The sequence below is a fragment of the Pempheris klunzingeri genome, chromosome 15 (genome assembly GCF_042242105.1).
Source record: "Pempheris klunzingeri isolate RE-2024b chromosome 15, fPemKlu1.hap1, whole genome shotgun sequence".
Lineage (NCBI taxonomy): Eukaryota > Metazoa > Chordata > Actinopteri > Acropomatiformes > Pempheridae > Pempheris > Pempheris klunzingeri.
The window spans coordinates 9634522-9662166 of NC_092026.1; the positions used below are offsets into that span (position 1 = coordinate 9634522).

At 43.4% G+C, this 27645-nt stretch overlaps 1 protein-coding gene across 2 annotated transcripts in view; it reads right to left on the reverse strand.

Annotated features, from left to right (window-relative positions):
* Positions 1-405: 405 nt before the first annotated feature.
* The window catches only part of LOC139214725 (zinc finger protein 521-like), an 88789-nt gene continuing 61549 nt past the window's right edge, over positions 406-27645 (reverse strand). For both annotated transcript variants that reach the window (XM_070845641.1, XM_070845640.1), the window contains exons 6-8: positions 18152-18283; positions 12237-12352; positions 406-1831 (exon numbers count right to left, since the gene is read on the reverse strand). In XM_070845641.1, coding sequence (XP_070701742.1) covers positions 1802-1831; positions 12237-12352; positions 18152-18283 — 278 coding nt within the window. In that variant the 3' untranslated portion in view covers positions 406-1801. The remainder of the gene's footprint in view (positions 1832-12236; positions 12353-18151; positions 18284-27645) is intronic.

The following is a 27645-nucleotide window of genomic DNA, read 5'->3' on the forward strand; positions in this document are numbered from 1 at the left end:
AGACAGATGTTGTTGCATGGGTTTGTCCCATTCGGCAAAGGCAGGAGAATCTTTTCCTCAGTCTCCCGGAGTGCTGGAGGCTCCCTAAATAGACCTAGCGCAAGGGTGTGTAGAATGGGACCGCACAGGGTGATGGGTAATGGAGTCATTAATAACACAGACCTCCCTTAAGATGCTCAGATGTTTGTTAGCGAGAGCCACAAGGGAGTGAGGAAAATAGGATGCAATTTGAGAGGATGAAAAAAAGCAGTGTAAGCTTTTGATGATGATCGTGTTTATGCTGTTATAGGTCTTGTCTGATGGGTTAATTGTGTTCACAAGCACACACCAGCACAAGCATTTTGAATAGATAATGAAGGGTCAATGAATGCATTTCCTCATACAGTTTTTAATATTTCCATCACATGTGCAACACAAAAAAATGAGGTCTGCCAAATACAGAACTCCATATTTGTACAATACATTTTAATAACATCAGAGATAATTGTCCTTTTGCTGCAGGAGATGGTGATTTCCTGTAAACTGTGTAAGAACAATTCTCAATCAAAATGTCAAAACATTAAAGTTTTATACAAAAGTGCATCTCAGGTTCAATGAATGCAAAACATTTACATAACAGAACGGTTTAAAGTTTTTTATGATGCCACAGTGGCTTCCAGCTTTAGCAGAGAGCAATGGGACACTGCAAAGAAACAAGAGGAGTACTTGGGCACTCTCCAGGAGAGCCAGGGACGGAGTTTTGTAACTACGGTATAGCCCCAAGACAGACTGATTTTGTGTTCAGACTTCATGACCCCAAATCCAAAAGGATTTACTCCCCCACTGCGAAAAAATATGTAGAGATAATAAAACATAAAGGGAAAAAAAAATTCCAGTAATCTCCAGGCTTCAACGAGCAGTAAACATTAACAACAGAAATGTACAGGTTGAGTCAGTGGGCTGGAGATTTCCCCATGCTCTGAGAGCCACATGGGAGCTTCACGCCTCTGTTCACGAGCCAACCAGAGGAACTAGCCTTTTCCAAATCTGTGTCACTGCGTTTGCATATATCAGCATCCTGTCCTGTTTTTCTGTACTCTGTGTTGTTTTTTTCTTTTTTTTTTTTTCCCGCCTCTCATCTGAACTACAGCGCAGATTAGCCGCACCGCCGTTCTCAGCTGGTCCTCTGGCAGCCATGTTACGATGGACACACAGACAAGATCTCAGCCTATGCTGGTGAATCAAACTTTTCTACCCCATAATGATTGACCATGTCGGGATACAGAGAGACATACTGCGCAGTAGGAGTGGCGCTGATGAAAAGAGTCCTCCTGACAACACTTGCTGGTTCCTACAGCTTCCTGCGCTCTCAGTGGCACCCTGTTTCTCCTTTACACAATCGGTCGAGTCCCATCTGGTCTGATTGACAATGTCATTGATCTTTTTTTTTCCCCTTCACTTTTTTGGACAAACATTTTGAACTGTACATTGGCAAATACTGTATAAGATTGCAATATAGCTGTAGTTAAGCAACACATGAAGAATTCTATGTACAAACAAGTTGGCTTTTTCTTTATTTTTGAAATAATGGTCAGGAAAGAACGGAGAGGGTTCTTTTATGTTCTTTCCCCCTCTTTCTTTTATTTTCTTTGCTTTTCTTTTCTTTTTTCTTGCTGTGGCATGGTTCCTTGTGGTGTATCTGAATTGAAAGTTCAGTGCAAGACAGTCAGTGGGAAACTGCACTGACAGTAATTGGCGGTCAGACATTATTCTCTGCGTCATGTGATCCTTGTTCTTGGCCACGGCACTGTTCTTTGCCATGTTAGCTGCTGTGCTGAGTCAACGTGTGGTTCTGCAAGGACACAAAAAGAAACAGGGGAAACATTATGATCACATACAGCAAATGTATCTTTCATTTTCCTTCCCTTTCATTAAGAAGACATTGGAGCATTATTCATTGTCTGTACCAAGCACACTAGTGTTTCGACACAAATTGTATGATTGACAAGAAATGTCTTTTGATTATCTGGACATCTGAACATCATCATTATCAGGCTTTCATTATCCAGATCAAAATAACTTGCAAAGGAGTCAAATCTGTGTGCGGATCAATAGCAGTTAGCTTCGGGATTAAGCATGGCTAAGTTGTGGTCTAACACAAAGGCACAAGACCCCTGAAAGATAACATCCCCTTCCTCAGAAATCCTGCCTCCTGATCAAAGGCTGTGTCCATGGAAACAACATCCATAACAAGGCACACCTGATGATGGACTATCACCCCGAGAGTCTTGTTTTTTTTATACGTGTATCAAATGTGCTGAAAATGTACAGTGCAGAAAAGTTGAGAAATACTTCAGGTGCCGTTGAGACATTTGATGATTTGATATTGCTGATGTGAATATGTAACGGAGCACAATTCTCTATGACAGGACAACAAGCTGACAATATCACTATGTTTTGCTGTATCTCCAAAATTTATGCAGGCACACACACAGACCGTTGAGAGTGGTTGTAGTGGGGCAGCTGTGCCAGGTTCTTTAAAGGGAGTGTGGACCAGGGGGTGTGTAACTGGTGTCCCTGGTGGGCTGAATCCAGGTCATCTTTTGAAGTGACTGCTAATCCCTTTAATGCAAACTACATGCCCCACTTGCTGCGCTCTGTTTAAAACACGGCCTTGGACTCTCTAAACTGGCATGGACTAGACGCACCTGTCACAGAGTCATCAGCACGCATGCATGCACAAATACACACACACCTCAGTGCACACATGCATTCTGTGGTGCACATAGGCATAGAATTAAATGCACAAGTATGTGAAATAACATTTTTTGACTAGTTTTAAAATACAACCGTGAGAAAGGGACCTAAGAGATCTGAAATGATTATTGCGACCTCAGTGAGAAGTCACCTTCAGTCCTGTTGGTGCAGAATCCCTTGGGCAGTGCCAGGAGACGACTATTAGCCCCCCTTGCATTCATACCTTCCCTCTTTACCCTTTCAGCTGCCTCCATATAAAGCATTTAAACACCTCGACAGCTTTCCTTTCAGCTAGGGCGATTACTTCCCGACAGGTGGGGTAATAAGCTGTTTGACGGGGAGCAGGAGTGTGACCCCTGTAAGGGTTAGTATGGCTCACCTGGGCCCTGCTCTCCCTTTTTTAAAGAGGCGGCCCGGACAGCTCCTCTGCTTCCCTTTCTCCTCTCTTGCTGAAATAAAGCTCCTTTAAGTGAGTCTGGGAGGAGACTCCCCACGGGATGCTCTCTCTCTCTCTCTCTCTCTCACCCCACCTCACCTCCTCCCCCTCCTCACACTCCACCAACCCCCTACCCCCCGGTGAAGACATCCTTGGCGTTGCTGAGGAGGGACAGGAGCACGGCAACCTTATTAATGAATGCGGCCCATTACCCGTCAGCCTGGCTCCTCGGCGACTCCCAGAAGCCCCTGCAGTACGTGACTTCAAATGGCAGGATATTGACACGAGGAGAGCAAAGTGGCTAGGACTGAATCTGTGTGCCTGTGTGTGTGTGTGTGTGTGTGTGTGTGTGTGTGTGTGTGTGTGGAAAAGAGAGAAACAGAGAGAGAAAATTTGTGCTCAACTGAGTGTGCATGCCTTTGTGTGAGTGTGCCAGTGCGTCTAGGTGTGTGTGTGTGTGTGTGTGTGTGTGTGTGTCTGTGGACCCCAAAGGAACGTAGCTCCTTGGATATAATGTAGGGCTCGTAACAGCTATTAGAGGGGAAAATAACCCCTCTGGGGAATGGCTCCCCCCACTGCATGTCCCAGCTCTGTCTGACACACACTGCATTCTACCTTTTCCTTAAACATGCCAGGAGTTTTCTCACTGAGGGCTTTCTCAAGGACGGTGTTAAACGACTTCAGTGGCTGTGGCAGCCATGCAGACTAAAGGGAAATAGAGGAAAAGAGGGTGAAAAAAACGTTAAAAGAAAATGAAACTGATACCTTTATCTCTGTGGATACTGAACTCTGCAGAGTAGCTATAAACTGTTCTGTGTATGGGTATGGAAGGTGGGAGGGAGGGAGGGAGAGTGGAGGGAGGGAGGGTAGAAATTCACTTTCCAATCTTCATCCTTGTCAAGCTCTTCAAGTACCTCTGCATCAAGTTAAATACCTACAGTACCCGACCACAAATGTCAAAGTAGATGTGAAACACGTAATTCACGTGTTTCAAAAGAAAATGACCAAAATATCCGCTGCCCTGGCAAGGAGGATGTCACTAATGGTGTCACACCAGAATCACTGCAATTTAGGATTAGATGCCCTCCATTAAGCCTTTTAGCTCTCATCCTAACTCCCTCCTTCAATGCCGTCCTATTCCCCCTGAAACTCTGCCATTCCCCTTATCATCCATTTCCTTCCCTTCTATCCAACCCTTAATCTCCTCCTCGATCCTTTCAACCACCTGCTGGCCACACAGGCCTGCTGCAGGGCCCAGTTACCAGCAGTGTTCAGGTAAACCATAGCAGTCAATTCTCCACTAAATTAAATTTTGCTCTGATCAATAATGCGCACCCGCTTCTACCTTATGAAGACTGGCTGCACTGGCTTGGAGCAAGCCTCCTCCTCCTCTTCTCCCATTCTCTCATCGGCTCTGAGCCACCGTTAAACCACCACTTTCATCTGATTACATCACCCTACTGCAACGCCCTCAGGGGTAGTGGAAGAGGAGGGGGAACATCCGGCGGGGGTCTTGTGTACCCATGCAAACAGGTGCAACATGTCTTAGGAATTTAATGCTGCTGCAGAAAGGGAGAGGGTGAGAAAAAATGGAGAGCGATTGGGGGAGAGCAGAGAGTGGGAAAGTGCAAGTAGGCTGGGGAGTTGATTTATTAACTAATCATTCTTTATGTCGTTGCCCATTGCTCTGGTCTCCATCGATAGCACCCGGTCTCCAGTGAGGCAACAGAGGTGCATCTCTTACATCAGCTCTGCAAAGGAAGGCCAGCGGACCAGCAGACACATTTCTCTCTTTCATCTGATCTCGCTGTATTAAAGGCAATCTTCAGATTGTCCAACATCAAAGAGAGGAGATGTAAAGCTTAATTGCACCGCTAACAGTGTTTGATTAGCATAATGCTAATACCTGCAGAGCATATGTTACAGTAGACTAAGTACATTGTGTCTGCTCTTCTACCTGGTGTTATCCAGCATGTAACATTAAACCCAGGCATTATTGAGTTGTTAGGGAGCTGAATGAGCAATAACGACTTTTAAAGCCATGGCCTTTTCAAGGCTTCTCCAACAAACAAAGCAGTGTGTAGAGCTGACCAAGGAATTGAACAGAACCTGTTGCATTGTGTAGCCCTCAGAATCAAAGTGCTGTGGATGTATCTGTCAATTTTAACAATTATTTACGCATGATTTTGCAACCTTAAATGTGCACAGCTTTAAGTAAAATATACTTTAGGTGTGAACAAAATGTGGTAATGGTATGTAAAACGACAATATTACTGCAAATGTCCCAGTTAAGGACAGTTTAGGCTATTCTCTGAGAATACTGTTGTTGTATATTTTTGTCAAAAATGTATGACAAAATGTGAGCAATCACTTACATTTTTCATTGTTTGATTATTTAAAGAAGTAAAACCTTTATTCATGTCTGTTGACATACTAGTCCATCACTAAAGCAAAGATTGCTATTATGAGTCAAGTAAGTGTTACTTACAGTAAAGATTACTCATTAAAGAAACTAATTAATTAGAAGAGTTGAGCACATTCATTTTAAACCCTGTGGCTAAAGTGTCTTATTTAGCTTATCTATAATCAAAAATTTGAAGGAAGAGTCAAAACTGTAAACATCCCCCTCTAAGCTCTGATTAAAAGTCTTATCAGTCTGTGCCGACTCTTAGCCCGCATGGCTGACATACAGTAAGTCTGCATAGCTGCATCTGGAGCACAGGGAATGTGCACAAAACCACTGAGACCTGTGCATACCCGTAGTCATCACTCAGGAATTTAATTAACGCATAAGAGAACGTCATCAAATGATACTAAAACAAAGAACCTGTGGTCTGTCTTCGAGGCTCCGAACTGCTGGGTGACTTTAAACAATGAGATTCCTTGGATATTTCAGCGAATTTATGTTTGTGTGATGATTGAAAGATGAACAATGGACTTCAATCAGTAATGACCCCATTGTGTCTTGGGTAATTTTGTGAAAATTCTCCCACCATGTGAAGTGTTTTTTTGTTGTTGAAAACTGCTGGGGTGAAAGACAAGAGCGCTGCATTCTGCCTTGATGTTTAATGGTGTGTTGAACTCGGTCCAGTATTGACTCAGTCCTCCCTTTGTGCATTCCCTACTGTTGACCAGTCCACTGAGGGAGTAATCCTTTCCTGCTTTGACCTCAGGCCAGGCTTACTGCTGGCTAGTTTAGCCAATGAAGAACACAATCAAATAAATAAATAATACAGCAGTTGGCATTCTCCACAGTCATCACTTATCAGGCCGTAGGGAGGGTTGACCCCAAACACTGTTGTGCCACAACCGGCCTGGTCTCCTTGGTAACAGACTGTCTTGTTTGAAGTGAGGTGTCCAGGGACTCATGGTCATACAGTAACAGCACTAGGTGGAGTTCACAACAGCAAAGGATTTCAATGGCTTCCATGTGTTGTCATTTTACGTTTGGTTATTTTCACACTGAACGCTTGTAAAAATATATAATAAATCCTTAATGCTTGAAATGCTTTGATTACATGTCTAACTACCCCCGCCAAATGCTTCTTAGGTTTAACCGGAGATGACGGACCACTCTTTTTGTGGGTTGGTGCTTTGTAGCTCCAAATGATACTCATTACCCTGTCTAAGTAGACAAGTGAATGGTACTAGAAACACACTATGCAGTGATCCTGCTGTTTGACTGAGGTAGCAAAACAACTGCACAACTGCTGTGTTATTATGGGGCCTCATTAAGTGAGGAGAGAGTGGGATACGGGGAGAGGGAGAGAGGGAAAGCAATAGAGAGAAGGCCAGCGAGAGGGAGAAAAAAGAGAGGAAGAAATAAAAACACAAGAGAGCGATACAAACTGTATTCTGAGGTGATAGCAACACACAGATGCCTTTCCAGCCAAAATGAAGACTATGACTAAAGAACCCAATTAAGGGCTTTCTTAGGGGAGCCATCTTGGGAGGGGGATGGGTCTTCCTGGGACATGAGCCCTGGGCTACATCCTCTAATTAGACAGAGCGAGGGGGGAGGATCTCTGCCTGTCACTGGGAGGGAGATGGGGTCCATGGGGTTCCACATGTCAGTCCCAGAAACAAAACACAATTACTCTCACATTTAACCACTTCAGTCAGGGACAGACTTTGACTAGGGATGCTACAGAGCCTCCACCCCCCTTCTCCTGTGCTGCTAGATATGCCACTTCACAAATGCAGAGATTTTTGAGGACTAAATTTTCTCCTGCATTTCCACGCTTCTATGAGAAGGCTAGTGTCGATCTGCACTCTCATGTTTTCCCACTGAAACAAGGCAGCGAGTCAGAAAATTAGCTTTTAATTGACTGGTGTCAACATCCTTTTCCAAACTGAAGAGTTAAATTACTTTGCCACAGTGATGTGTGAATATGAAATTCGAGAGGGAATAATTGCTCTAATGCTGTTTATTTTGGAATTGTTCTAATGCTGTTTGTTTTGGCCTCTGCTGCATCTACAGTGTACTAGACACTTGAAAATCAAATCACTACAGACGGTAAATTAAACCTGTGGTGAGTTTCCAGAGAAGTGCTTAAAATGGTATTTATCAAAGTTGTTGAAAAAGTCAACTAAGAAAAGTAAAGGAGACATGTCTGAGGGAAAGATCCGGTGATGGATTCTAGCACAGCACACCAAGCGTCTCCTCTTTGTTTGGATTTAACTTTCCCCAGTGGTGCAACACAGGAAAAAGAAAAAAAGAACAGCTCAAAGGCTTCTGGGAGTTTTTGTCATGTCTCCCTCCAGACAATGTGTTTGCATGCACATATCAGACCCTGGGAGAGACAGACACAAAGACAAATACATACAGCACGCACACAGATGTATACACAGACACACGTACTGAGAAAGAGAAAATCCTCTCAGGATCATTAGGTCTGTCATGCTGTCTAATTCTGATGCACCTACAAAACTAGAACACCACTATTGTGATACATTACTAGTCATCTAAGGGTGTTTATGTCCCCATTTACAGTGCGTGTACAGTGTTGTACATAATTATAAATAAGCTTAAATATTAATGATGGCGCCTCACAAGTAGGAGTTTTTTTTTTTTAATTCATTGTTCTTTTATTTTCCAACTTTTTGAAATGGTGACAGAATTCTGAGCACCTGGGGTGATGAAGAAGAAAACAAGTTGTCATATAAAAGGAAAAAAAATATATATACAACTTTCAAAAGCGTGAAGAGCTGTCATACTTGGCAGATCAAGATAGAAAATGGGGTGTTTGAGAGCCGCTTGGGGACAAACACATGAAGCTTTGCTTTTGTGCGACACTTTTGGGACGCAGGGCAGTTAGGGCGGTTTTGGGGGCATATTTTAAAATTCATGAAAAAAAAAAAGAAAGAAAAACTTCTGGGGAATTAGGTCTCTGTGCTTCATACTGAAGAGTGCCATTCTTGAAAGCTTTCATGAAAAGGAAGGGGGAAAAGAAAGGCCTGAAATATTGTTTTTAAGAGCCATCATTCATAGAATCAACTTCAGTAATTTCGTGCATTATAACATCATAAAAATGCAGTACACTGATATCTTTGGATACATTTAACCCATTAGATGCACTTGTTTCCTCTGTTACGCTCTCCTTTCTCTCTGACTCTCCATCTCTCACTTTCTCTCCCTATTTTCTGTGTTAGACGGACATTATGACATGCATAGATGTTTACACCTGGTGACCGTGACGCCTATAAATATGCTTAATTAAAACAGTGGAATTGGTCACAGCTTGGCAATAATGGCTATCACACGGGGAGAAGAGAATCTCATTTGTGTGGGGAAGTAGAACATGATGCAGATGTGCTCTTGTCACTTTCAGCACTCATTAAGGCCAGGGAGCTTTGGATTGTCTTTGAAGGAATCCTTTTAAAAGACACTCCAATTAAGGTACGTGTCCTGCGGGCGTCTGAGGAGAGGGAGAAGTTATACAGTACCCCAGTCCTTCCACTCCTCCGTCGATTGCGGCACGACTTAACACACGACTTACAATCTCATGTCACTTCCAAGGAATGATAATGAAATTGGAGGATGGAGGGGGAAAAAGACAGCCCAGCTTAAAAGGAACAAGGGAATCTCACACAGAAAATGTCATCTTCACTGTTGTGTAACTTCAATCTCATTGTCTTGTCTTTGGAGGAACTGGGATCATTGGGAGTGAAGCCTCCGATTGCAGCCCTCCAGTATAGTGCATCGCTAGAGGAGCTGAACTTGTGTGTGTTTCTTCACAAATGAACTGCACTCAGAGAAATGTCAGATTTAAGCTGTGGCTAATACTGCACATCCATCAGTTAATGAATCTGGCTAATTAATCCAGCCTGGCAGCATTGTCAGTGGCTCAGTTCCTTTCTCAATGTGAAAAGCTACTGTATCTGAGGCCAACGCAAAGGGAAAACGAAGTTTATTATCAAGTTTCACATTGCAATGCGGTCTTTGCTAGAACCCAGAGACTTTTTTTTCCCCATAAGGGGACATCTGACTTTAAAATGACAGGACAGTAGTATAGTAGTGAAGCCATCTCTCCTAGTTGCTCAAGGGGTGGGCAGTAGTTGAGGGTCAGAGAAAGCGCGGCACAGCCAGCCCGCTTGCCCTCCCCATCAGCACCTCATGAAATATCTAGACTTTGCTCCATATTTTAATGGGGTGAGGGAGAGGGATGCACAGGATGGAGGCTGTGGTAGTGAATGTGATGGCGGAGGGGAGTCCTCCGGAGAATTTCGAGGGGAATGGTGGTCTATGCATCTCAGTGCTTATTTTTTGTCTGCGAAATAAAGAGGAAAGGGAGAAATGGAGGGAGAGAGAGGGAGAGCAAGAGAGATTATTCTCCTTTGGAATCTGGATTCTGGGGCACACAGGCCCAGGAGTCAGTCAATCTGGCCAGTCTGAGGGGGGCAGCTGGGCGGGGGGTCCTAGGAGGGCTGATTAGACGGATGCTCTCCCATCATCCATCTCGACAGGCTGGCGAAAATTGGCTAGCCCCTCGCAGGGTAGAGTTCACGGGGGGAGGCGGTGGGGGAGGATGTGGAGTGGTGCGCTGGATACCTGTCACAGCCTTTGGTCTGTTTCAGGATCTCAGCAGCAAATTAATAAAATATCGTTCCTGCTTCCCTTTACCTGCCGTGGCAGCTCTTCCTCTCACCGCTCCTTCTCCCAGCTTGCACTGGCCCTTTGACCCCTCCGACTACTGTGAGAGATGAGGAGCCCAGGCAGCCTGTGAGTGGGCCAGAGTGTCAGGGAGAAATAGGGAGAAACTCCAAACTCAAGACCTGGCAAAGAGACAGAGCTTCCACTTCTCTCGCTGCTGGAAGACAGCTCCACTTCAGACAGACTGACAAACGACTGCCCCGTGTCAGTGAGACATTCTGAAGTGTGATGCATGGGAAATGGCAACCGCAAACAAAAACTAAAAACAAGACTCCAACCTGCACTCTTTGTTGAAGGCTTTAACTACAGACCGTGAAAAAGGCAAATCATACATCCAACGTTAAGTTCAGGAGTTGCACCTAAGACAAAGATGGATCTATGAAAAAACGCACAAAACTTAAGAAAGCTTTGAGTTGGTCACGGCATAAGTAAACTCTGATACTGTGATAAGAGTGTGTGTGCCCGCTTCTATATGAACTACATACAGCATGTGTTTGTGAGAGTGTGAGCATGCACTCACATGGGACTGCCTTTAGAGCATGGCACAGGTTGAGTATAATGATCATCTTATCCCCCAAGCTCATCCCTGCTCCCCTTTCATAACCCCCTGATTCACAACAAAGTGCCATAGGTCTTTAATGTTCTACTCTTGTCTCTACACACAGAGAGTAAAACAATATAATCATGCATGAAACAACACCTCTGGGAGGAGGAGATCACTTCATTCCAAAAAATGTCAAACAAAAAAAGTAGGAAAACATCCCCAGGTTATTTGAGATTGTTTACAGGTACCTGCAACAACGCTTGCTATATAGAGAACACTCGTACCAATGAGAGATGAAAATGAGATAAATAGGAGGCCTTGGCATGAATGAAAAGACTCCATGTTGGCAGTTTGGTGGAGCACAAGGCTTGTTAAATAACCCTCTCCGTGGTGGAGTTGCATGTTGGTGGATCAGGGCTTGTTTTATTCATGTTTGCACTGCTGAAATGACCAGCCGATAATGATCGCATTCACCTTCCTCCTGGCAGACACATGCCTATGTGTTTACAACCTGAATCTCAATATGAAAATCATTACCGATCAATGGGCAGCCAAGCCCTGGATGCTTCCTCTGGCTACCTGCTAATACTTAGTGCTACTAATCCAAGTTTCAGATACATGCACTTGAAGGATGTGGTCAGGAGCTACTGGTTTCGCTCAGTGCTTGAAGGCAAATTAAGAACAATTTCAGTAATCAGAATGAACACGGTGGTTGTAGACTACTCATATTTTAATGATTAAGTTTCAAAAGGTAATAGAAAAAGATCTGGATATGAGAAGTGTGTCATGTGTATGGTTGAGAATCCCCCAAACAAAACAGAGCTGCTTGAAAACACCACCACAGTGAAATAATATAATAAGGTCTGTTTCATTTTTTCAGGTTCTCCAAGGACTAGAGAGAAAGATTGCTAGAAAATGGATTATCTCTCTAACATTGCGAGTTCATAAGTCCAACTACTAACTTTGTTGAAGGGCAGATACGGTCTCCCAGAGGACAAAGCTCATATTTAGCCATGAGGCCTCCTCTGTGATTAGAAAGGAAGATGCAGGCATATTGACTCAGCTGTGTTTTTGCCTCTGCACTGTATGTAATTACCTCTTCAAAAACGAACATTCCACTAATCCTCTAATTCCAGATATTTTAGTGCTCTGCTGGTCTAATAAGCAAATCAAATCATATCTGCACATCACAAATGAGTTTTGGAAACGGACTGAAATAATTCCTTCTGAGTCTCTCATCCCAGCCGGGATGGAGGGGACAGCCGGAGTGCGGTGAGCGGTGTTTAGTGTTTGTTAAGCTGTCATGTGTGATTAGCAGCCACGGCTTTTGCTGGTGGCCCCTTTTGCTCCGCCAGCTCGAGGCTCACCTGTAACTCTGTCTGAAAGAAGAACTTCTGCGGGCACTGCGAGCAGTCGTAGATCTTATCCTCCTGGCCGTGGGCAGAGAAGATGTGCTGCTGGAGCTTATTGGCCTGGACAAACACTGCTCACAGGCAGGGAGAGGACACACAGGGACAGAGGATAAAACATTTAGAAATGTTAGTGCAAATTTTAAAGACTTTGCAAGCGTTGTTCATATCACTTTGCAAAACTTGTCAGTTGGAGATGCCTCTACTCTTTGCTTCCTAATGTTGACTGTGATAAATTAGAGCGGGGCAAAACGGAACAAAGGCAACATCTTAATTGCATCTGCCTGAATAAAAATTGAAGACAGACTATGTCAAATGGCAAGGAAAATTACTTAATTACAAACAAATGAAAGCACCATCAACAATAGCAAAAAAACATTGTTATGAGATATATAATTAAAAAAAAAACAGAACAATTTAGATGTTAACAGTGAAACTAGAGTGGTCATATTCATGGCACTAGAGCTAGCGAATGCATAATGTTTTGGGAATAATGATGCTCTTTATTTAGCACTACTGTGGGGACAACAAGCCAGAAAATAAACAACCACAAAAAATTGGCATGGCTTCAAGTGCAAAACATGGCCTCCATTAGTCTACATAGCTAATTATATTGACAATATAAATATTCATGGTGTTGTGCTACTTATTCATGCAGACTCAGACTACATTCAGCATCATATAAACACACAACTCGCTGCCACTTAAAACATATACCATACATTTGTGCTTTAATTAAGCCATAGTCCACGCTGAAAAGCTAAGGGGGATGCAATTGTGTGAGTCTTGAGTGTATGTGTCTTCCGTGTGTGAGTGTGTGTGTGTGTGTGTGTCTGCATTCTCTAAGGAGCACTTCAAACATGCCGTTTGTTATCCCAGACCCTTGTGCTTTAAGGATGGCTGTCTAATCTCAAAGGTCTGGATGCTCTGGAAAAGTTAGCATGTGGGGGCTTCATTTGAATTTCTTACAGCTCAAAATAACTTTTCTTCTAATGCATGCACCGTGGGGCCACAAGGAGAGGGAGGAAAAAAAGCACAGCCACAAAAGGTGAGGTGTCTGTCTGAGATGGCTTTGGGGTCGCTGCAGCCCCGTGGCGGGGCTCTGCAACATTAACGTGTCCCAATTTGAGCTCACCTGGGAGAACGGTTATTAATTATTGAGCTGCGTACACTTGAGACGCACTCGGCTTCATTGAATGTCACACTCCTGACCTGGGAAATAAAAGTTTACATTCAAAGCAGACACACTGTGGTGATGCTTTCAGACTGCTAATGCCTGGGTGACAGCTGTCTCTGGAACATGGCAGCATGTTAACCAGAAATGAACAAACCTCGCCTAATGAACAAACAACAACTCCATGGTCCATTTCTGAAACTAATGACCACAACAATATGAAGACAAACATAATTTCAGATAGATGGCTGGTTTTACAGTCTGTTACTAAACATTTACGCTCAAGGTTAAGGCCCCGGCTATCATGCACATTTGTGCCTCCGTTATGCTCCGAAAATATGACAATTTTCTTTGTGGGGAATACATGCTCTGAGAGAAAAAATGCGCTGATAAACAATAGTTTTTTTCTTTAGCTGTGTTTTGTCTGCATATACTGTACAGAAGCAGGTCACCGCAGCTGCAGGAAGCCTTCATTATGTCTTTGGCTAGAGGAGGAAAAAGTCAATACAGCAAAAATAAAAATGGATTTGAGACTTGGGGGGGCTTCAAATACTGTGCAATAGGGCCAAACACGACTGAGATGTCAAGTTAGCTGTTCCTCGCTGTTTACATGCGAATCTGGTCCAGTTACTGTGAGACACACATTTAATCAGCTACGCATTCCATCAATTTATTGCTCTGCATTCATTCATATGCAACTGAACAATGACAGCTAATTTAAAGTGCCAGAGCCTAAAATGCACTTAGTGGCACTTACAGGCCTCCTGTAAGAACAATAAATACTGAATGGACATGACATTTAAGGCAATGATGTCAATGGGCGCTCAAGAACTTTTTTTTTTTTTTGGTTTTGACATTTTAAAAGGATTGGGTTATATTTACGGTTCCTTAAGAAGGACTTGGAAATTCACTGTTTGCTAATATAAACAGGGGTGACCATTTAATAAGTAGTGAGCATTGACATTAAGGCTTACTTTGTCTTCATCATCATTCTTCACATTAGCATGCAACATGTAATAAAGGGATAAGCTGAAGCAGGCAATGAGGGGACACTGTATTGGTATTTGGCAGCATGTATCACGTATGAAATATGCCATTGCCATGGCCATTTAGAGGAGGGACAGAGGCACGTTTTCCAAGAGGGTTAAAATGAGGACACAGAGAACTGGGGAAGAAATAATCCAAAACCACATCCAAACAGGATCAGTGGCTGGCCATTGTGTCTCTCCCTGCTGAGAATGAGAGAGAATAAGGGAGGGAGAGAGAGAGAGACAGAGAGAGAGAGAGAGAGAGAGAGAGAACTTTGTGGAGTTTGTTGGCCGTGGAGCCAGAGCAGAGCGGAGCTGAACAGAGCACTGAGCCGGGTTGGGCGTCAGGGGTGTCAGGGCTGAGGGGGCTGAGGGGCCAAGGTCTCCTCGCTGTGGGGGATATTAAGCCCTCTGATTAGATCTCAGGGGCCGCCCATGGCAGACGTCTCCTTTACTACAGGCCCCAGCTCATCTTTATTTTGGCAGGGTGGTGCTCTCTGCAGGCTGCACTGCACCAATACTAAGCTGTTTGTGCAGGGAGGAAAAAAAAAGTTTATCCTTTTTTCCCCCTTTCTCCTTTTCATTTATTTATTCGTCTAGCCTACATGTGTTATGTGTTCGCTTCTGCTTAATCCAAGAGTTCACAATGCAAGGGCTGATCCAAGTGGTCTGAGGCAATACAAAGAAGTTAGCTGTGTATGTTGCTTTTGGAGCGATATGCTAATAACTACTAATTTTGAGTTAAAACTCGTTTTTTTTTCTCCAACGTAGAATGTCATCATTTTAACATCGAGCACCAGCAGAACGGGGGAAACAACTAAACAAAAAGCCAATTAAACTACTGTATTTGTCAGACTCTTGTGGATTTGAAAGCAGAGCATCCTGTAGTTTTTCAAGTTTGTACTTCATGCTGTGACATAAGTAAAAGAAAAGTGTATACACACACACACACACACGTACGACTTTCATCAGGCACACTTTCTTCTGTTTTGTTTGTCTTAAGCACATATTCCCAATCACAATTTCCACACCAGCCCTCACTACTACTCCTAAGGGTGCAGGCAGACACTTCTAGCTGCAGGCTCCCCCACTTCTGAAACCTGTCAAATCTGTCCTGGGAGAGTCAGCCTCTCTCTCATCATCCAGGGGCTTATGGACCTCTCTCCATTTACCCTCCCTCCCCTACACAACTCTCTTTTCCTCCTTCTCTTCACCCCTTTCATCTCACATCCAAACTTGCCAGTTGCAACCTTCTCAGCTTCCTCCAAGTTTTGTCTCCTTTTCTCCTCTATTTTGTCTCCCCTCATCTACTGTCTACGACTTACTTTTCCCCATACTTTCCTCTGGTCTGTTTTGTGGTATGTTTTGTCCTCTCTCCCTTCGCTTCGAAGTGGATTGAGGATAATCAGGTATGTCAAAGAATGACAAGCACTCCCTTGTTTCCACTGAGTTTTGGGTCACAGGGGGATAGATTCAACTAAAACACGGGCATCGAGTGGGGGTTGATCTTTTAAGCGAAGAGTAACCTTGTAAATCGAGTGAACTCAATGACCCAACCACTATTGCTGCCACCTAGTTTGATCAAAGTTTTTCTTTTATGTTCAGACTCATTATGTCTGTAATAGGGATCCTTTTAATCTATAAATAAACTTTTGGAATAGTGCATGCAGAAATTCATCAACAGCTTCCACACTGACTGAACAAAACTAAATCAAAATGTGAATTGAGAACCCGAGAGTGAATTATAAAAAGTGGGCTAAGGAAAAGCCTGCTTTATTTCCAGCAATGGAAACTAATTAAATGCATTTACTCAAGCACTGTAGTTAAGTACAATTTCAAAGTACCTGTACTTTACATTACTTTATATTTCTACTGTGCTACATTTCAGAAAGAAATATTATACTTTTTAACTTATCTTTAGTTACTTTGAATATTAATATTTAACATACAAAATAAAGTAAGGTGCATGTTGTGATTAAACTGACAGCTTATACATGCTGCTTGTGTGTTAATGAATGTCAGTTTAACTTTACATTATGATGATAAAAAAGCTTAATCTGAGTGGCATTACATATTTGCGTTTGCAAAATAACAATACAGACATACTTCTAGGGGACAGGAGGGTGTAAGATTTCAAATGAGGGACTTATCATAGAGTATTTTAACTTTTTCCACAGCTACTTCTACTTGATTGAAAGATTCAACTACTTCTTCCATTACAACAACTTCCTTAAAAGTGAACACATAATGAAAATTAATCCTGCGAACACTACATACATTTATCCAACAATATACTATAAAGTTGGGGTGCCGTTTCTCTACTTTATGACAGGCTCAACTTTAAGAAATATATTCAAGGACAGCTGTCAGCCAAACTCTCAGTTCCTCCTTCTCCTCCGAGTGCTCTGACTTCAGTCTGCCTGTCCCCTGCATCCCCAACAGAGGGAGGCCTTTCAGTCCATCCATACTCTCCACAGCCTGCCTTCCCCACCACCATAGGCCTTCGCCCATCTGTCTGTCTGCACTGCGACCACTGTCCTGAGGGTGTGCTCTGTCTCTCCCTCCTCCCCTCTTCCTCCCAGCATCCCTCTCTCTCATGCGCTGTGATCGATATGGACGCGGAGGGAGAGGGGGGACCTGTCTGTCAAAGCCGGCGGTGGAAAATGAAGGCTCAGATGAAGGAGGCATGCTCTGTATATTAAATGCCCAGACCCCTGTGAGGAATGGAGGGGGATTCGGGGTGGGGATATATCAATAGGCTTCTGCTAAAAGAGAGATAAGGCCAAAACAGCAATGAGAGAAGTAGAGCGGAGGAGAGGGAGGGGAGTGGAGAGAAAGAGAGATGAGGAAAATGAATAAGGAGCTGAGTAGCAAGGTGGATGAAGAGGTAAAAAATGTGAACAAAAGATCTTTGAGCAAAATGCAAAATGGGAGCTAATGATGTTAATTGAGGTAATAGGAGGAGGAAAGACAAATGAATTTCTTTTGGGCGACGGGTGGATAAGGGGGGTGCAGGAAGCGCAAAAGAGGGAAATGAGCTGAGGACCCAAAAAGTGCGAGGAAGAGTAAAGAGCTGAGAAGGGAGAAAGAGTGAAGAGCTGAAGTTAACGACTTTGCAGATTTCATTATAGAGATAGTTAACCCTGTTGACACTGAAGGAGGGCGCTATCCTCTCAGGAGGAGTCTGGTCCTTCCACCTCCACGCACAGAGACAGATGAGATCATTACAGCTATCAGCACCACTGCCATCCACAATTAGCACATCTCCTTTTCTTTCCCCACTCTTCCATCCCCCATCTCCCCTCATCTCACACTGTCGTCCCCCCTGCTCTCTTTCTTTTTTCCCCGCTCACCTCATGACACTTCTTTGGCCTTGATTTGGAGGCAATTTAACTAAACAAAAAAGCCACATGCAGCAAACTGATCTCAGCTTCAGCCGACCTGCTTGCTTGACCTTTCCCAACTCATTTAGAAACCATTTGCCTTTTCACACTAAAAATAAAGACAGCATGGAAATGCAAAGCTTTGCATACTGAGAATGTAAATGTCTCTGATAAGTTAACATGTACATAAAACCAATTCTACCTTTCAAATATTACTCTCAGTCCATTGGTTTGCAAATCCATGATACAAAATGCTCTCATGCACACAAAAACATGCACAATACACACCTGTAAAGCAGACCGGACACTTGAAGGTTCCTCCCATGCCCTCAAAGCTGTGCTCAATCAGGTGGCATTGAAGCTTCGCTGGTGAGTCGAATGACTGACTACAGAGCTTGCATTCATGGTTCAATCCTTCCTCTGCAGAGGAGAAACAACAAAAACACACAGAAACTCATAAGAAGGAAAATAAGCACAGCATGAATGTCAGAGGTCTCACGCTTCCTTGTCTCTTTTCTTTTTTAACTCTGTTTTTTAACTCTATATATATTTGCGGCAAACACTCCAGTCTGTGATTTTCATGAATCAGACAGGAAATAATATAACGTGTGATCTGTTCCCATCAGGCATAAATTGGATGACCAGCCGGGATCCTAATTGCTCAGATGAGGCCTTGCACTTTGAACATGGTGAGCGTCATCTTTTTTGATTAACTTTCATGCAAAATAATTTATTTCAAGCGTCTGCAAATTAAAATGGGTTTGAAGGAAGTCTAAATAAAGGAAACAGCCATTTGTGCTTTGCAGAGGGTTAATGAAAACAAACCAAGAATAGTCAAATAGTCTCATTTCAGGTAGTGCTGAGGATTCATGCTATTACTGAAAGGACGAAAGAATGATTGCAAAATTGTAGCCGAAACCAATTTATGTCACCAAATTATCCTATCACCTCTTCAGTGTACACACACTGACCTGCCAAGGCTATCAAAACAACTCTCTTTTTACAACATGCTCACGAGTCAACATTTTCATACAGAGCACAACAGATTCCCACTTTATCTGCTTGACATTAGAATTCCCAACACGTCTGTCTAAACATCAGACTACCTCAGCTGAGGCACCTGATAGCTTAAATAAATGTCTTTCAGACTGTGAACCTGCACACTCATTTGCAGCACAACGATCTGCTGACTCAGACTTTCAGAGAACTGCCCATCTCCGATTCGTCAATAAAAGGCCTATACACTCTGCCATAGGTCCAGACTAGTGCTTTATCAAACTCCTGCCAAACCTGACATTAGGCCAGCTACTGCAAGGGGGTGGGGTAGATACACAGGGGACTCATCCAGGGTTTGTCCCCAGGTCTCTGCAGCAGAGTGCCCACTGCATAGGTCCTGTGTACCAGAACCACAAATGTGTAAACAACTGTGCCCGACTCGAACCCTGAAGGATCCAAGTAGAGGGTTACTGTGCTAAGGTGCTTTAGGCAAATCTGGCAAAATATGAAAAACTGTACAGTAACGTAGTAACCTGTGATGGACAAGGCACTCCCTGCTGTGTAGATTTAGTTTGTTCACCTTTTTATTTTAATTCATTTATTTTTCTATCCACCACTAAAACTAACCACTTGTTTGGGGTTAGGGTTGTATGTGGTGCAATTGCTTTGTATTTTTGTTCATCACTTTTTAATTTCCTGTTCTGAGTTTTAACTAAAAACCGACCCGATAAAAGTTATTTAACAAACTGAAGTACTATGTAATAATTTAAAGGATGTAATATCAATCATTTCAGTTTGAGTTTTTTTAAACTGCCTGGTGTATGCATGATTGACCTTGTAACTTCTTTAATGTTAGGCTATATAAAAAGGTAGTATCTCGGTTTCTGCTCTTATAGATTGATTCTGAGTAATTCTGACAAGTGCAACCCAATGACCCCAGACATTTCCAGGAAGAGAAGGGAATGGAAACATGTCCTGCAGTGCCAAAAGAAACAGTGGGAGTGTTTACATACTGAACTTTTTACTTTAACATATTACCACATGTGCTTTTACATCTCACCTCACATATACATATGAGGTGATATATCACATTAGGTGGTGTCTACAGCATAAAAACAAACCATAAGTTGTTTGTCAGCACAAGCTCACAGACTATGTTCCCTTTTGACTGTCTGGTAAAAGGTAAAGGCCGATCAAAGCAGCTCATAGTAGTTTAAAAGGAAGCAAGGTGATGGCGTGTTCTGCAATCATGCATCTGACAGATGAGATATTGTGTAACCTACATGTGCGTCTGAGTGTAGCAGCAGGCATTAGCAGACTAGGGGGAGGAGGGTTGCACGGGTACATCCATGCAGCCGTGCAAGAGGATCACTGCCCTCTTTGATCACCATTCAGTTTGCTTATCTGTGTGCGGGTGTACACTAAGGTCAAGCTTGCTGCAGGGTTCACAGATCTGTTCTTCTGCCATATGCGCAGCCCTCATTTGACCCTAGTGCACAACACTGTCCCTTTAGAGGCCTGGCCTGCTTCATTATGCAGATAACTCTGCACCTGCCTGACTGACCTTGTGTGCGTGCATGTGTGTGTTTATGTCTGTGAGCAGGTGCATCAGGGGACAATGGCAAAGGGATATTACTACAGTACACTTTAAGGCTGATGTTATTCTATGTTTTTTCCTACTGCCAACAAAAAAGCATTGATTCAACAATTTCCTCCGGGATAAATAAAGTCATTCTTATTCTTATTCTTAATCTTATTGATAGATTAGACCCCCAATGTGTTTGTGTGTCTCTCAATACCGACTCAATAGTGTGGCAATAGTGTGGCTCTTGGCACCACATCCACTCAATTCTGTTGAAGTGTTTAAATGACTAATATGATGTGACTAAAATAGGTGTAAATCGTGCATTTGTTGGGAACTACTTTGTGTGGATTAATACACATTTGGTAGCTGTATTTGGGACTGACTAAAAATAAAGTGCCCATGTACATCGTTATGTAGGAACATGTGACACAGAGCAATGGTGTGACTCATTAATGTGTTTTAATAGTTTTTGGACAACAGTGAAGGTCTGTGTCACAGAGGAACGAGCTATATCAGTCTTTTGTTACATCGGCAATACAATAATAGTGTTGGTTTTGGTTTCTTCATGGAATTAATTGACAACAAAAAAGTGGTTGATTTGGACTATATATATATATAGTAATATGTGTTTAGCTTCTATTCAGTATATATGTCAACCACATTCTCCTTACGTTTATATACAACCCTAACATGCAAGAGTGCTATGTAACATATAGATAGATATAGACAGATGGAAAGAGAAGAGTAGGTCAGAGAGCAATAGAGGTTTGACTGGGAGTTTATCATGAGTAAATTGTGCTCTGTTAGCCCCAGTAAAGCAGCCTGTGAAGGGCTGGGTTTGTATTCAGCAGTGTAACAGGGGTTGAATCAGACTGGCAGCCTGTTTCTTAGTGAGAGCCAAGGGAGGAAGTCAGCTCACTCGCCCCTGTAGCTGCCTCATTGGGCTGAGGTCACTTCCTGTCGCTCCCCCAGCCCTTCTCCGGGGCTGTCCAATCAGCATGGCCCTGCGTGAGCCCCCACCCCTTTCTATGCACTGAGCAGACTCTGGATATAGTTACAGGGCCACAGGGGACTGTCAGCTCTCTCTCTCTCTATCCGCATCTCTCTCTCTCTCTCTCCTACGACTCTCTGTTTCCTAGTCTCCCGAGTGTTCTCCACTGCCACCACCCTGTCCCTCTACACTCCTAAGAAAATCCTTTAGATGAAAACTGCTCCTGTGCCTGCTCCCTCTAAGCATCCCTGACACCAGCAAAGTAAGCCCATCTGCATATCCACAGGGCCTTGCGTTCCTGTGGCTCATGGTTTATGTATTTCACAGCTCCTTAAAACACAAACGCCTAATATCTCTCCCATGTGGAGGACAGGAGAGGGAGAGAGGAAAAACTCCTCTCAAAAAGAATGGTCTTTATTTCTCCACGCTGTTTACTTTTTTATCCGGGCTGAAGTTCATGTGCTGTTGAAGGTTGTTTGGGACACTGGGGCTTGCAGGTCTGCCTTGCGTAGTTTAGTGAACTCTTTATGTAACAAAGATACAGTGGCAGCGTATTGAATTCTGTAAGATTGGTAAAGGTTTCTGTGAATTTGATAGACATGGCTTAGTTTGCTTGGAGTGTACATGTAGAGCCATCAAGCGATGGTGAGTAAAAGTCTGAAACTAAAGTAACTAAAGACAGTCTAACTTTCTGATCATAGTGTGTGGTTAAATATGAAGCAGGGCATTGCTTAATTAAAAACTCTCCCTCAGCTTATTCCTCTCCAACACCACCACTACCCCCCACCACCACTGCCCCTTACTCTATTTAAACAATTCTGCTGAGGAGCAGTTTGAATTGGAGGGGAATTCAGGATCACTTTTAGCATTTGGCTTTGGAGGAGAAAAATCTGATACTTAGATTTACACTCCTCTCTGGGGCATAGTGAATGGTTCTCTGAAGCTCACTCTTAGAGGGACCCATGCTGCTTGTGTCGCCAAAGCAGCACACTCTAACAAATGATATTAAGGACATCAATCAAGGCACTTCTTTGCTCAAAGTAATGAGTAAACAAGTGGGAGAACAAATTGAGAATATTTAGTAGGCAGGAATGAGCTGTTGTGGAAAAGCCACAGACAGAACTTATATAATAATCAATGCTAGTCAATGCAATACTGAGTTTCTTTAACTGTCAAACCTTGCCATAAATGCAGCAATATCTGCTTGAGGTGAACTTGTTCATGAGGAATTTCACCTTTAGCAAGAGTTTGCTTTTCCGTTCTACCATCTGTTTCATAGTATTAAGCCTGGTGTTGGAGTTGTATGCTAATAAACCAAGAAAATTTGGTTTTCAGCGGACTCACTGCTGTATACAACCCACTGTGGGATTGTGGATGGTAGCAGAGTAGACAGCTTCAGGCCTGTAAACAGTAGGTGGGTTTACTTCTCTCTTCTCTCCGCGGGAACTATCCATTAACAGATAATGGGGGGAAAATCAGAGTGATTAAGGCCCAGGGAATTATGGGTGAATACAAATTGACTCCACCTCTGTGTGGTGTGCTCTCTTGAGGTAGAAGCATTGCTCATAAGGAACAAACTCATTTCAGAAGTACTACAAGGCCCATTAAGGCCTGGAGAATGCTGCATATGGGGGTAGGAAGGTGGTAGGTGGGAGCGCAAAGGGATGGACTCCCCCTGGACCAAAGCTGATTGAGAACTGGAGCCTGGGGGGAACATTACTAATATATATTTCCTGTCTCTATAGTTTGAGAAGGACAGAGTGAATCAAGTGCAAAATGTAAAAATTAAAGTGCAAGATTTAATCATGGCACCTTGAAAATTCACCCCATTCTATCAAAGAGTTAATATATTATACGAACAGTGATGAAAATGTGGTTGAAAGCCAGCTAATAAAATCAAAGAGATTGGAAAACTACCACAGCATGGAAGGAGCAGCTTTACTCCACTTTGCCTGTAGGGAAGGTGGCATGTAAAAGATATATTCTGTGTCTGGAAGAGAAAAGTGAGAAGTGAAAGATAAGCTAAGTGAGGTACCAAAGCCCTCTTGTCAGGGTCCCAAGTTCAGTGCATGCCTGATGCTGTTTTCCAACCTCCAGAGGGAGAAGGAGGGTGGAGGCGAGATTGTTGGCTGTGACATGTCAGTTGTGGTGACGCCCTCGCACAGCAAGAGCAAAGGATTCTGGGGGAACATTTCTCCGGGAGAATGTCAGCTCTGATGCGTGGCAGCTCGTTGGAGGTGCTAATCAGAGCAGGGCTAGGCTCATGCTAGGATCAGCCACTCAGCGCCTACATTAACCGCCTCACAGCTCCCCTGGCTACAGGGCCAGAGGTAGAAACAGCAAACTGACAGGTTTTTGTGTCGAGATAAACATGCGTAACGCTTGGATGGATGTTACAAAAGGTTTAGCCAACTAGAACACCTTTTGGAGTTCACAAAACATTCGGGACAAAAACATAAGGACACTTCTCCTTCTCCCAAACATAAACGCACTGAGCAGACATTTCCACTTGAGTTATTTGCCAACCCGTGCATGTGTTTAGCAATACTAAAAAGCAAATAAATAAACTACTGCCAATAGTCATTTTCAAAGCATTTATATTAGAAATATAAAAGGAATAGGACAGCTCCATTATTGTTATGTTAAACCATTTTATACCGAGGAACCTGAGGATGGATGCATAAATGATAGGTTCACACAAAATGAATGCATGTGCCATTACATGAAACCTGGTATTTAAGAAGAACCTGCTGTGCTTTGTGTTTCTCTATGCATGTCTTACATTAGGGTTTTGTGACTCAATTTATGGCAACAGCGGCATACTACCAAAGGGAAAATGAGAGTTGAATGTTATTTGTAATTTTTTATCTTTCACATCACTGTAGCCTGTTGCATGTTATTCAATGACATTTATATGTTATATGTTAACATTTCTTATTCTACAAGCATTTTTTTTTCTTCTTAAAGAAGTAAATGTACACAGTGTCAACTAAATGCTGTAGAAAGAGTGAGGAAAAAACCGAAAGAGAAAAACTCACAAGATATGTCAAAATACATACTGTATGAAATCTTGGATGGCCTTATAAAATGGCCAAAAGACTGTGTATATTTCATACTTTGTGCATACATATATTTTTAGATTTGAAACTGACTGAATTCCATGTATCACCCTCGAGCCTGCCAAAGGGAAACTAGCGAGTAAAATCAGATGAAGCTGGTGTTTCAGCAGGATTTGGTGCTACTGTATCCTTTGAAGGATAGTCTACCATTTTGCGTTTGGCCTGGACCACATTACCTGCTATTCTTACATCTGAAACCCACAATGGCTAAAACTCGGTCAAATGAACAGTGTGTAGGTCACAGAAGCAGAGAAAAGAAAAAAAGAGAAGGGAGAAATCCACAACAACAACGGCAAGAGGCGAATACTTGTTAACGAATGATGTGTAGGCGCTGCAGCTGCAGGCAGGTATGGAGGTCCGTTGGGGACAAACAGTGCAGGCTGCTGAGATGGATTGCACGGGAGCGCTGGACCCCCTGCAGCCACACAAACACCATTCTGCGCTGAAATGCTCTAATTTACTCTATACATGCCTATTCTAAACTGCTGGGCTTTTTCTTGTTAGAGGGAAATAAAGGTCAAGTGACTACGCCCTGACTTTCTAAGACTCTTCTGCTCAATGAAAGTTGCTGTGCAATGTGAGAAAAACAAACTACCAACAAGCAAAGAAACACTAAAATAGGCAAAGAAAAACTTTCTGGTAGGCAAAGACGAGAGAAGAAATGAGGTGTGAATCTAACCAGAATCTCTTTCAGGTCTCAAAAGAGTGAGTGGCCTGAATGTAAAAAGTTAATTATGGGCACATGCCCGGCTTTTTCCGCAAGCCTCACTGTGGCATTGTCAGGCTGAGGTCTGTGGCTCGATGGGGTCTGTGGTCCACACAAAGGAGCAGGGAAAGAGAGCGTTGAGTAGAGGCCCCTTGGCTGAGCTCACGGCATGGAACACTGTACAATTAGCCAGCCCCTGCGTTCTGCCGGCTTATAATTATCAGTGCTTGCCTTAATTGACTCCCTTAGCCTGCTGCAGAGGGACCCCCCCCTCATACCTCCTTCCCCCCTCCTCGACGCAGGCCGCCGAGTGCCACGCCGGGCTCTCCAAAGTCATTTAGAAAAGCGCTCATATTTTCGACACAAAAAAGGGGGAACATTTGGTGAGAGAGAATTCATCATCAGGTGTCTAGAGGTTTTCCTTAATAGAAAAGCTGAGTCCCACTGTGTGCGCGCCGTGTAGCGGCCAGCCACGCATGCTCAGGACCAGCAAGCCGCCATTCGCAGCGGGCCACAAGACATTAGCATAATTTTATATAACACAGGCACCCGCGCTGGAAATTTAATACATCTCAGCAAATACGAGACAGGCGTTTTGCATAATTTTTTTCTCATTCTCCACCAAGCTTCCTCTCTTCCTTCTATCTCTCTGTCCTCGTGCCATGTCCCTCTCCCGTCTCGTCTTCGCCTTGCCTCTCTCCCCCTCTCTCTTGCTGCTACTCTCCTTTGCCCCCGTCCCCCCCTACACAACCACCCCTCTCTCCTCGCCCCATGGTGCTGCTCTCACTAGGAGAGGGGAAGTTCATTACCTCAGCTAAATCAGAATTAGTCCCTTCATTTTGACGGGGCGAACTTCATTAGAAAGGCCCTTCCTTAATCCAGCAGGGAGAACTGATGAATCTACATGGGGGCAATAATTTGCTTCACACAGCACATTCAGCCACTTCCTCCACACTGTTTCCCCCTTCCTTTTCTCCGTCTATCTGGCTTATGTACTTATGGTTACATTTTTATTAGATCTACAGCAAAAAACCTGAGAAAGGAAAACACCTGCATATAATTAACTAATGGCAGCCAAAAGGGTGTAAAGAATGAGTTATGCTGTTTGGAATGTCCCGTCTCCCCAACAGGCTTCAGGGCCTCTGGAGCAGCTATAGCTGACTTGGCCGACACTCAAACACAGGCTGAGTGAGCACGGCAGACTGGCTCTGAGATAACTAGACGATTTTACAATGCAATGATTATATTCTAGAGTTTTAAGATACACAACTATTTCCTGTGCATGTGGTTACAGCAGATAGAATGAAAAAATAGACATAAGGATAAATAATTTGTTATTCTAAATGTAAAAAAAATCCTGCAGTCTTTGGTTTTTCTTTTCTAAAACCTACAGACAGTGTGCAAGAGAAGGAGCTCCAGCAGTTGTCCAGATCTTTAGAACAAACTAGAGAGTGAAGAGATGTGAATCAGGACAGACAGCCCCTGACTGCCATACCACAGCGCCTGGTGTCAAGCAGATGTGCAACTTGGCAGCTACGCTCCCCAGAAAACAGAGAGCCCACGGATTCCAGGGTGGCGTTGAGTCGTGCTGCACTCCCCCCTGTTACCACTCCCCCGTCCCCCATCAGTCCCAACTCCCCCACACTGTGCCCCTGCAGTCTCCCTCCCTCATCACCTCCACACAGGGGTCCTCTGACTGGTAATCTCGTCCCTCGTATGTGAAATCTCCGACAGCGATGCCCCGTGCTTTTACCCCCTGTCTCCACGGCTGATGGGTAAATTGGAATGGCGCACCCTGCTGGCGCCGAGAGCTCTGAACAGACAGCAGCACACACATGCTGAGGCACCCCTCACACGCTCTGTCTAATATAGTGGACATGCACACTCTCTTCAAGCTTCAATATCCATGCACAGACACACGTCCACGCACAGATGTACACATGGGAACGAACACACATACACACAGTCACACAGTCACAAAGGCTTCAGGTAAATTGCATACACAGCCTCATAAACATACACACATACAGGTGCAAGATAAGTGTTCCATGCATGATCTGTTCTCCCCCATCTGCATAAAGATTGAATATATGATAAATAAATAGATACTAGGAACTGAGTCAACCTATGATCAAATTTAAATGCGCATCATCTGGAATGGCTTAGCTTGGGTCCTTTTACAAAAACTGCACCTGACTTCTGTTGCCATAGTTTCTATTATGTGTACAATATTGGGACAGAACACACATAACAGAAAAACTGTGTAAACCACAGAGTGAAAGAGCACAGCGTCCACAGCATGTGTAATAAGTACTGCCAACTTGTGTTTTTCAATAAGCATACTGGAAAACATTAAGAAGATGCAAAGATGCTTTTTTTTTTTTT